Consider the following 12,690-nt stretch of genomic DNA (forward strand, 5'->3'; position numbering starts at 1 on the left):
GGGGTCTTGACTCCAGCTAAAAGATCTAGCCAAGGTTTATGGAAGTAATTAGATACCAACACTTCTGTTTTACAACGTAGTTTAAGGCACAGAGTTCTCAAGTAGGTCAGAAAGTACTACAACTCAATAATACCTAATGTCTAAACTAACTCCTTACACCAGCTTCCTGCCATTAAACTGATTAGGGGCAAAACCAGAATTATTTACAACAATCATTGTAAATGCTAAGATATGACATGAATTGGAAGAAGGGGGAAATCAAGTAGATGTGTTAATTAATTTACTCATAGACTGTTACTTATTTTTTGACTGGCTTCTATAGACCTTGTCTGATCTTATAAAATTAGCAGTGAGAACTTCAAATAATGTTTTTGAAAATACAGATAAAGATGTCCAGAGCTGTGAGCCCCAGTTACACATAACACTTAACATAGTGAAAAACAAAGATGTCATTTAAAATACCATCAGACACAAACTTACAAAGGGGAACAAGGAGCTGACAATTCGACATAATCTCCCATTAAATAACAGCTCATTTATACGTATCCCATTGTGCCATCCACATCTGGCAAGTGATTGGACTTGGCAGATTTATTTCTAGAGCTATCTTGCCTGCCCTGCAGTAGCCTCCCTCACTCCTAACAGGACTCTGCTACTTGCTTTCACAGACCTGGTGTGATTTGCAAAGATAAGGATGTCCAGATTTTGTTACCACCTAATTACTAGACATTTCATGTCTTTTAACACCGGGGAGGATTATTACTGGCATTTTCTATTGCTTCTTTCATTTCAGCCATCATAAATTTAAAATGGTAAAAGTAAATCTATCTGCAGTGTGTCATTTATACCATAAGCCCCTGTGTTTGGAAGTGATAAAGGTTTCAGCCTGACCCTTGGCTGGTCTCTCTCTACCAGGTCCCTGGGGTTGCACTTTATGGAAACATGATTAAAAAAATAAGCCTCGTGCTGGGTCACTAAAACATTTCAGAAATATGAAGGCAGGAAAAAAAAAAAAAAAAGAAAGAAAAGAAAAAAACACTGCTCACATATTCTTTCTTTGGGTTTGCTAAAGATGTTACACATGACCAGAAGTGAAATAGAAATAAACGACAGTGTTTAAAGTTGGACATTATAGGTCTAATCAAACAGTCCCTGAACTAAATCAGAAGCCAGTAAGTGGTTTGCACTCTATAAAATTCAGAATCAGGGCCTCCAATTTGCACAAGGATCTCTTAACTTATATCAAAACCTTCTTCTCAGTTGTTAAAACAAACACTTCAAGCACAACTGAAAATAAGCAAAGCTCATCATGTCTGTTTTGCCAAGTGTACTTCCCATGACAGTAGGAAATACGAGTATCTAATCTTTTAATTAAAACTCTCACCAAAAGAGGCACGGCCAGTGTTCTAATATGTATTAACTATACTATTTCCCAGTTACATTATGCAGCTAATGTCTGCATTGAATTCCCTAATTTCTCATTATAAAACAATTGGATTTCATCTAGTAGTTTTTAATTGCATTGTTTCTCCTACTAAAATAACTGCACATTCTTCTTGGTAAGATGTTGAAGTAGTTGAATGACAAATCAATATAGGTCATGCCATTCAGATTTAATCAATTATTATTCCATCTCCTAGCGAAATCAATAAGTGGTCTGATATGTGGTGAAAATCTGCATTCGTACAAAGAATGATCAAAAAATACCTGCAAACTAGAACATGCTTTACATATGGCAGTACAGCACACAGACATTGGCAGTGCTGTTTTTAAAAAAGGAGATCATTCAAACAACAAATGCTTTAGATCAGGGCCTTTCCTTTTTTTAAAACTTATACAGCTCCGCCGTCGCCATTTCTGTTTTAAGGATGGCAGACCTCAGCTAAACCCAAACCACAGCTAAGGTTGACCAACCTGTGTGACTCTGAGGACACGACCACCACCCTGGCAGGAGAGGAGCGGCGCAGGACATCCTCCAGCAGCTGGACGAGATAGAAGTGCCCCAAGTGGTTCACCTGGAAGGTGGACTCCAGGCCGTCCTCCGTCAGGGACCACGGAGCGCCGAACACGGCGGCATTGCAGATCAGGATGTGAAGAGGCCTAGAAGAATCAAAAGTATTAAGGGTTAAAACTGCGTCTAGAGAAAGGTAGCTCAGTGAAATGAGCTTCACTGCATTCCTGTGGGAATCAAGGGCACGCACGGGGTGCAGGCATCACTTCTGCAGAGCAGAGCTGTGTGAGGAAGGCCAGGACTGCTGGTTACTGGTTCCACACAGAGCACAACAAAGGGCACTGCTGAGGCACTCAGTGCTGCTATCACCTCTGAAAACGTGCATTTAAAGAAGAATGAAGCACAACTCTAGCACCAAAACATTAATATTGCTGCATTTGTTTGGGTAGCCTGTTCCAGCTTATTTCATCTTCACTGCAGTGGATGAACTTCAGTGACAAATGCAAAAGAAAACACTCAATGTAAGCCTGAAGACAACAAATAGAGCACAACTAGGAAAAACAGCTGCTTGTCCTCAGTTCAAGCAATCCTCACAGCCCTACACGTAGCAGAGCGGAGACCCAGCATCAGACCTTCTCCTACATGGTTACATACCTCAGGTCTGAGCATGTGCAAGTGGAATTGTGGAAAAGAAGATGAAAAATAAAGGCCCAGGTTGTCAAACAGACCTGACTAAATCTAGGATCCTTCAAGCATGTTTGAAAGCCCTGATTTTGATAGTCCAGATTTCAAAACCATTTCTGGCAGAATCACGCACACCTTAGCTGAGTGCTAAGGCTTTTGTGCATCATCACTGACATGAGCAGAAAGCTACATGTCTTTATTAGAATAAATTTCAACTGTGACCCTGTTTGGAAGTTACCAGTGTAGCATGATTTTACAAGAAGTTAAGAATCTAATATCTGTACTTGTGTCAAATTGGGGAATAAAAAATAGCAAAAAGCTTCAAATGCAGGCTGAAACATCACTGTATTCTGGGAGCTTGTTTTCTGAAGTGCTGAATTTCTGATTTTCCTTTTGGGCAGTGGCATACATGTAATAGCTTCCTACACATGCTGCATCTGCAAAACAAACTGAAGATAAAAAGGGACTGCCCTTTTAAAGGCAAGGTTCTCCCTTCCTGCTCAGAACACTTCACACAAAGGTAGTGCTTTTGCTGTCTCACTCAACACCAAGCGATCAGGCTATTTGCTGGGGTACAAAAGACCATATTTTTAAAAAGATATCCAACCCTTTAAGGCACGTTTTATCAAAAGGCTTTAAACTCAAGTTCATCTTGCCTGTTCAAGATCCATCTGCCAAGAGGAAAACAAAGCCTCATGAAGTCTGAGAATGCATGTGGGGAAACTCTGGATGATTCATCATCCCTTCTGAAAGTTTATGAAAAGCTCTGGCAAGAATTTATTTACAGATTTGTAAATCTCCTGGGAAAAGGAACAAGTTTCTTCAGCATAGATGCTGTTTTCGGTATAACAGCCTCCTCTTTGAGAACTGGAGCACGTGAGTACTGCAGTAATACAGAAAATACCATCATCATTCCCTGAGAAAGCAAATGTGGCATATTTGTATCGAAAGACTTTGACTTTATGTGATAATTGCTATACGTAGTACGAAATAACAGACCACAGTAAGACAGAAAGGACACACAAATGAACCAACGGTATATTTCACCTATCCAAATTGTAATACCCTTCATTAATACTAATTACACAGTAACTACCAGAGGCAAAACACGCACTCTATACCTAAATCTCTCAGCTTAATTAATTAAAAAGAGGATTCTAAAATTATAAAATTATAAAAGAGAATCGCTTTTAAATTGTAAGTGCATTAAATAGTTTCATAAAAGAAAGAAAATTATGCCTCAGTTTTGAGCTTTCTATTTTCTGAATATTTTGTTCTATTTTTTTTTAATAAAGGTAACGAATTTTAAAGAGACTGTAAAGTTAAAAATACTTACACTACCCTAATTAAAAATCTGTGAAGAAGTATAAAAATGAATACAGAGACATTTTAAATGAATATGCTACTGAAAAAGTAATACCCATATTTGTAATCAGCGTTAGTGTTTTTAAATGGTTTAAAAGTGGTTTCTCTAGTTAAACCTCACAGAAAAGAAACCTAAAGGGCTGCACCAGTAGCTACTGCTGTTGAACATCATCTTAGCTCGGAAAGAACCACCTCTCAGATCTGGATCCACATTTACAAAGCCATCAGTGTCTCTCGTCTCACTGCTAACCAAGGTCCAATTACTGAAAATTGTCACCTAAGTTTTTGTGATCTGGACATTTGCACACCAGGAAGAAAATGAGACTGCATAGCCATTTCACATTACCTTTGTAACAGCCATCGTGTGGTTATGAATTTCAGCCACAGATGACAGATTCTAATCTCAGTGGTGCAGAGCTCTGTATCGCTGAACGTATCATTATGCAGGAACAAAATTTTTAAGATACTTGACAATTCACACCACACATCTGGCACCATACCTTTGCTTTATGACAGGAGTACTTTTAAGTGATAGCAGAACTATGACCTTGATTTCACAAGTTCATTAAAAACACTGCTGTGATCCACATTAGGCTTCCTCCTGAGCCCAAGGAAAAAGAAAATAAAAAAATCTCTCCTTGGTTTCAAGTAGTTTGTAATTCTACATCAAAGGCACAACTAAGACTAACAAAAAATGTCACTGGCAATGGAAAATTTTCTTAGTATTGACATTACCAAGCTGTTCCCTTTAACCACGACGCCTACTTGATCTTTCTGGAAACTCTGTATAGTTAAAACCTTCCAGAGTGTTTTGCAAATTTACCCCTATGTCTCCTTAAAATGTCTTCAGTCAGTGACTTACATCACACCAAGTGAGCTAATGTGTTCTACCATTACAATTTAAGTATGTACTGGGAGTTGAACATAAGCTGCTCCACCATAGCATGTAGTCGCTGTTTCTTCTCATTCACAGCATGACCGAGACTAGAGAATATACTGCTTAAACTGCAAGCTACACAGCAATTGTAGGAAACTCTCATCATGTTGGTAATTGTAGCTACAATTTACTGAAAGTTAAAAAGCATGTAGAATTAATAAGGACATTTTTAATTGTGAATATCTCTGCTAAAAATCACTGAATATCTCGTACACTTCACAAGCCTGTGACACATCACTAACCCTAGTATCAGGCAAGTCATTCAGATCTTGCATGCTGTGCTAAATTCACCATTAGAAGCTACAAAGCAATCCAACTGCTCTGCATCATTTTAAAATACAAAAAGTGAATACATTAGAGAGATTCAGAAATTAAGTTGCTGCTATAAATCAGTGAGTTACAAAAGGTAATAATCAATTTGGTTAGTGCCTAATGTAAAACTATGATCTGTCAGCAGTCTCCCAAGCTGGCTATGTGCAGCAGTAGATATTTCCAAGGGAATTAATTACTGATGATTTGCAAAGGTAAGAATAATATTTTTCAACAAATGTTAGCCTGTGCACTAGGAGGTTAAACAAACACCACCAAAATGTCAACAGAGTTCGTGGCTTTGGAGTTCTCCGATTGCAAATGCAATGAAATAGTTAACCAGAAATTATGCAAAGGGAATACTTTCAAATCTTCCCATGAAGCAGAATGTCACACCATCTGGGGCACTTCTCAAGTGATTTGAAAAGTTCACACTGTTTGGAATTACACTGAAATTCAACAGAAAAGGCTTTGCCATATCCCCCAAGTCCCATAAGCAACTGTAGACCTATGTCACGGCCAGTAAAGAAGGCAGAGAGATGTGACTTCTCTTCCATAAAGAAACGAAGTCACAGTGCACCACAGTGTTCCATCCCATAACTCTGAACACACAGGTTGCTTTCTCTCAGAGCCAGAAAATGCTAGTACTTCTGTGAGGAGAGGTCTATATTCACAAAGCGGATAACCAAAATGCAGTCATATGGCTCCCCAGAAAACAAAATGAAACAAAAATGAGATAACAAGCATCTCCAGAAATTCCTCTGGAATTCATGCAAGAAGCAACAACGGGAAACTGAGAACCAGGAAATCACTAAATGTCAAAGAGCAGCAGGAGATCCTGGTACCATGCCTGATACAACATCCACTCAAAAATATTTACTATTTGATGAAAACTTAAATACACACTAAAAAGCACTGCTTAACTATATGAATTTTGGAAATGAATGCTTAGTGCATGCCTAACTTTCCTTTTTCTGAGAGCATTAACTGAAAAGATACCAAAAATAGTTTCTATTGCCACCTGTCAGCTCACAGAATAGTGGATCCTTGTCAGACAGGCTTCATTTTAAGTCAAGCTACTAACACAGGATGTAGAGCCCTGATGGATGACCTCCAGCTATAAGCAAGTAAAATTCTCTCAAATTCTTCCAACTGGATTTCTCTGCAGGATTTGACACTGTTGATCAGCAAATACTTCTGCCCCATTTCTAAGAGATTAATGGGAATGGACTGAAATTGTTCTGCTTCTCTCTTCATACCTAATACATGGGAATTATGAGCAGCTGCTCCTGTATGTTCATAAAATATCATCTACATACTGTCATATAGGTCAACCATCTCTCAGTCATTATTAATTACCTCTATAAAATCTTGATTGCACAGTTTGATAAAAGTTTGGAGAAGGAAAAAAGGTCTCAATAGGTTTAGATCTAAACAGAAAACATCCATTAGTCCAGGTTTTCTCTGTATTAGTTTCCTCAAACATACAGAAAAAAAAAAAATCCCTCATATCGTACAGCTCCAGAAATTAATAAGCGATCGTCCTTTGAAGACAACTTCAACCATTTTAGTTCTAAGGTGATAGGAAAGTTGGAGAGACCCCTACTTTTTTAATCAATGGAGGTGCAGAAGCAATTTCCACTATTGTAAAAATCTAAATTTAAACTTCTAAAGTGAAATTTAGAACCAAAACAAATCACATACTTTAACGTTAACATCTAAAACATTTTTAATGCTGCCAAACTGACATTAGCAACACCTACACCGACCAAGCTATTTTCCTTCAAAAATGATCCAAATTCAGATTTTAACATTTTACTTTAGTAAGAATTTCACAGATTGCACATATTAAAAGAAAAGTATGGATGAGGTTTAAGTTACTGACATGATCCAACTCCTACATTTTGTTGTTTTATACACTGCAGTCATGGTATGTGATACTATAAATGTGAGGAACTGGGAACTTTTAACATACATTTTGTTCCATCATCACACTAGTAAACCACTGTCTTTTAATGACAAACTATTTACTTTAAATGAAGGTCAATTTGAATTGGATTAATACTTACTTTCTAAGTGATAACTGCAAGACAGATGCCTTCCTACCACCCCGGGGATTAGCTCAGTCTGAATATATGCTATTACTCCGTCATTTTCTTGAAGGTAAGAAGAAGTAAACCTCTGAACAAGGATCAATGAACTCAATCCATGAGCTTAGAGCCTCCTCTTCCTGTTCAGATATACTTCATCTCTTACGAAGAAGGAAGAATTACATTTCATGTGTACGTGGGGGTTTCTTTCTTCCACTGTGCTCATACCAGGGAAACTTTTGCCTTTTTGGGGCCCATTATCCACAGCTGTAGATTTCCTTCTGCACAGCGCTAATCTAACCCTAAATTATCTCTGACAGGAAACTCTGTACTCATGGAACTGGTATGAAAAAGTGTTAGTGCCTCTAACTCCAGTGCCTCTTCAGGACTGCACTTCACACCAAAATCCATCCAAAAACCTACATTATCCACAGTCAAAATGTTGCATCTTTGTTAGTCCTGTAAATGCCTCCATACATATGGATTTTGAAGTTCCTGGTGATGGGTTAGGGTATTAAGGGGATAAAATAGAGCTGTGAAACTTAATTTCTGTATCTGTTCAACATTTCAGTATTTCCACCCTGCACTCTCCTCTTCCTTTTCTCAAGCTCTGGTATAACATGAGGGCTAAGTTTTTTATTATTATTATGGTTATATCCCTAATACTGGTTAATATCCCTAATACTTACAAAATATGTAGAATCTGGGAATTCTCTCTTTTCTTATCTTTCAGCAATTCACATGGGGACAACTCTATCTTTTTCAAAATCCCAATAGCAGAGCATCATTTACAAACATACACATGCTGTTACTAATGAACACAAGCCAGCTCTAAAGGAACATTCGTTTTGCAGTAACCATGAAATGATCTGTTATTTTCATGTGTACTTCTAAAGATACAAATTTCTTTTGTACACACTATATGGCTGTGAAAAAAAAAAAAAAAGAAAAAAAAAAAGGAAGCTACAACTCACAAGAAAGTCCAGTTACTACTTTTATAACATATTTGTGGTATTTTCCATTGAAAACAACTAACCTCTTGGAATATGCTTTAGGAACCACAGTTGATCGTTTAAACAATAAAACACTTTATGCATTCTGAACATTTCACTTTCCACTGACAACTCTTTCCTCTGTTTTGCCCAGAGAAATATAGAGCTGTAATCAAGCCCACAGCAGCTGTGTGCTGCCATTCAGACCTGAAAGATTCCATGTTGTGATAAAAATTAATGTCCTTTGAAATCCTCTGGGATTTTTGATGCCTTGGGAGCAGCTAATGAAGAAATACAACCTTTGCAGAGTATAACGCAAAATTTTTTGTTCTAAGATTAAGACACATGTGGCATATTCATAGTCTGTCTAATGTCAGCAGTAAAGCATTCATACTCAAGTGCCAGAAGACTCTGCCTTCATGTGTTTTAATTATCTCCCATAGAAAAGTTTTAACTAAATATATTTTAATGCTTGCAGAATTGAATAAAGACATTTGTCTTCTATTTCAGAAATTTTAGAAGACAACACCATTTAAACACAAATCTTAAAATCCATTAAGCTATACTGCTGCAAATCCCTTGTTTTATTTGCAACAGAATAGATTTCAATTAGACATATTAAGTCATATATATTTTACTTCCTTAGATACTCAGAACACCCCTTGTAGCTGATGTATCTTTTGGAACTTTGTAAAAAAGCTGTGCCTCTGAAGTCATTTGAAGTGGACTCTAAAACATTCAATGAGCCACCTTAGACCTGTCATAGACTTTGGCATTGACACGGCTCAGAATGGGAACCAAGCCCACCAGTGTGCTGAGCAGAAGGCCACTGGGGGTTCACAGTCTTAACGTGTACCTGGCTAGAATAAGTCAGAAAAGAAATTAGAAGGACAAAGCAAATCTTAAATTTTCTCAAGAACATCTGATTCATGTCTGTTTCAAGCTGCTTCCTTTCTTTTGAGAGTCTCACAGGCCACTTTTCAAATCCTAAGGAATTAAGCCAAGCTCAGCCCTTTACAAAATGCTGCTGCCATTGGTAGCAGTGCCATCCCCATTGCTTAATTACATGCTGCTGTGTATGACCATCTGACAGCCTCCAAACCTTCATCTCGTACCTTTCAGGAGCACTCATTAACCACCAAATTGTGGACTGGGTGGTGGTGGCAAAGCGATATTTTCCATTCCTTCTGCCCAAACCACATCATTTTCCAGAAAATAACAAGGTATTTACTGGGCCAGCCAGCATATACAAGAAGAAACGACGCTAATGGTTTGCTCTGAGCAGTCACCAGTGAGCAGAGTTTTGGTTCCAGTTTCCTTATTAAATAAATAACTCTGGACTCTGGAAATTCATTCCCTCATTCGTCCACTGCAGTTTGGGCATTTGAGCATACCTGCAGACTCATCCCTTTGTTCACCTCCACATCTACAGCTGACTAGAATAACTAATGGAACACTGTTTTGATCTTCTTTCTTAGTACAGAATCAGAGCCCAGATCCATGCCACAGTGACATTCATGGCACTTCTGTCTGCTCTGACTCTGAAGATGAACGTAGCCTAGTAGTCCTCCCTGACACCAACTGAGGGACAGCACTCCCATCAGCATTATAGATTATGCTGAAATTTGGGGCTGAGATTTTACCAAACATAGCTTCAAGTATCTTCTTGCTTACACATTAAAGAGGAATCAATATATATATATATATATTTCTAAAGCAGTTGGTCTCATTTTTCACTCTCCATTTTGTTTCCAAAGCTGAAGAGCTAGATGTAGTCTGAGCCAACCAAAACAGCCAATTCAGGTACCGAGTGAAACAGAAACAGCCCCACATCTTCAGATGCCAAATGCAGGAGAGAGACTCTTTTCACTGTAACTTAAGGAAGACACCTGGATAACCCTCCAAAGACAAGAGGCAAGTTCACAAATTTTAGGCAGTCCAGTTTTAGTCATAAAACTGTGCAAGCACCAATCATTCTTTCTATTCTGCATTTAATTTTTTTTGCAGATGTACTTATAGTGAACTGGCAACTCTTTATTTTAATATAGAGTTTTACTTTAAGAAAAAGTGATGAGAATGGAGATATTTCTTGTGTTTAAATGCAGCATATGAGGTGATCTGGTGAAAACACCATGTTCTCTCACCTCTAGCAAAAGTAGGGGAGGGATTAAGCTTGAAGGATTCTCAATTTTAAAAAAATTACTGGAAATAGCTTCTGGATGCACATGACTTGACACATGCTACTATAATAGTGTAATCGTGCACAAGAGCTTAAAAACAGAAGGAAAAGAAAACAAAAAAGGAAGGAAAGAAAGAATATATTTATTCAGAAAGCCAATCCCTAGGCTTTAATAAGGCACAGTACCACCACATAAGGAAAACAAAGTGTTTCACTCTAATATTATTATGAATGTTTCAAATTCAGTCAAACTTTGATCTTATTTAAATTTAAGATCCATGCTGTCTGCAACAGTAACCTCCAAGTTATGCATGCTTTCGTACTTAATTCAATGTGGATATTTTTTACTATCTCAAAATATGCAATGCTGTCCAAAAGTTTGTGTCTGAGTAGCACTGTTAGAATGCAAGTCATATTCTGAGTTCAAAAGACAAATTTAATAGCTCAACTCTTTCTAGCTGTAATTCACGAGAAGTATGTCTATAAAATTTCAAAGATCTCTGCAGGTTAGAAAATATATTCATACTTTGAATAACATCATGCATTGGAAACAATAGTCTCTAACAAAGATAATTCTGCTACAGAACTGTTAGGTGTACTGGCATAAAAGTATCACTAATAATACATTTAAATCATGTATTCATTTTTTTATGGACCCTTTAAATTGTCTATGAAGCAACTTGCTGAACAGATTCCATTTTTACATATGTATTTATAGGTACAGATAGAATTCATCATACAACATCTATGATTTAATTGTGGTTAACTTACAATTAAAAAAAATATGAAGCATGTAATATGTCAGTCATCATACATGAAGATCCAGAAAAATAATATTCTGAGGTGAATTTATAGCAGGCTCAGAAATCTTAATTGCATCTGCAAGGTTTCACAACACTTCTGGTTGCAGCATGAAAAATGAATGTACTCATGGAGTCTGTGGCCTCTGTTAAGGAGGCCAACTGAAAATTTGGCACTCTCCATTTTGGGTCTGGTTGGGGAAATAATAAGAGTCTAAGTTCCAAATGGAGGACCACAATCCATAACTGCTGTATTTTCTGTATTCCTGTACACAGTATAAATTAATAAACTGTTAGCATATGCCAATTCTTACCACAAGAAAAAAAAATCTATTTTAAAGTATAGGAAAGAAAGAGCAGTGAAAATCTACAGACAGAAGTCCTGCATAATTGTGCGTTGCATAACTGTGAATGCTGCTTCCAATTCAGAACATTTTCAGTAGTAGTTATTGGCAAACGCTATTTTTTATTTTTTTTTAATTTGAAGTAAAGCAATTTTTTTCTGGATAATCTCAGTTTATTCTTCAAACACAGAGAACATTACACTGATGTTTTACTGTTTGGCTGAAGAAAACATTACTTCAGACCAAGTAGCACTGTGCACCACTCAAAGCTAAAGATGCACAAAATCTCATCTGCAACTTTTTTATTTATTTCTGCCTGCTGTTTTGATCGTGTCACAGTTCTTATGCTGAGGATCATGCAAGTAGCACGACACAATGACTGTGAGTACTGGCAAAAAATCAGTGCCAACCCTGGACATTTTAGGGCTGAGATATTAGCTCTCCTTTACAATTAACCCATGCTGGCTGCAGTCAAATGTGTGATGACCAAAATATCAAATATAAAGTTCTTTCAAAAATTACAAACCCTGCAGCCCATGAACAGCCAGACACTGATGCTGGCTAGATTTAAATGCTATGTTGCATACAAGCACAGGAAGGCAGTCATTTGTCTATGAAGTGGGATTAATACCAACTTCATAATTCCTCACATTGTGCCCACTCACTGTAGAGAAGATCCAATTCAGTGTTTTTAGTTCCAAAAGCTTAATATGAAAGATTGGATTGTCTGCCTCATCCAACTGCACAAAAAGCAGCTAATGCCAAATCCATCCTAGCCCAGAACATTATTATAAACAGATCATTTATCTGATTTTCCTTAACAGAGACATTCAGTCAACTGCCTGAGCTGAAAAGTAGCAGAGGGGAAAAGACTAGAAACAGACAGTAGAAATAACTTGAGCAAATTTAGCTCTTAGGTACTGAGATCTCTTTTCCTGCTGTCCACTGAGACCTTAGTACCGTCTTCACAAGAGGTGAAAGTCAGCCACTCCTGGTAGAAACAGCCAACGAGACACCTACCAAGAGATAAGGAGCCAGG

At 37.5% G+C, this 12,690-nt stretch overlaps 1 protein-coding gene across 1 annotated transcript in view; it reads right to left on the reverse strand.

Moving 5' to 3' along the window:
* The window catches only part of WWOX (WW domain containing oxidoreductase), a 465,049-nt gene that overhangs the window by 348,226 nt on the left and 104,133 nt on the right, over positions 1–12,690 (reverse strand). The window contains exon 7 of the mRNA XM_065733128.1: positions 1,915–2,100. Within this exon, the coding sequence (XP_065589200.1) occupies positions 1,915–2,100 (186 nt within the window). The remainder of the gene's footprint in view (positions 1–1,914; positions 2,101–12,690) is intronic.

This window comes from Cyrtonyx montezumae, unplaced genomic scaffold (assembly GCF_038088225.1).
Source record: "Cyrtonyx montezumae isolate F1298 unplaced genomic scaffold, pur_monq_1.0 scaffold_17, whole genome shotgun sequence".
Classification (NCBI taxonomy): Eukaryota; Metazoa; Chordata; class Aves; order Galliformes; family Odontophoridae; genus Cyrtonyx; species Cyrtonyx montezumae.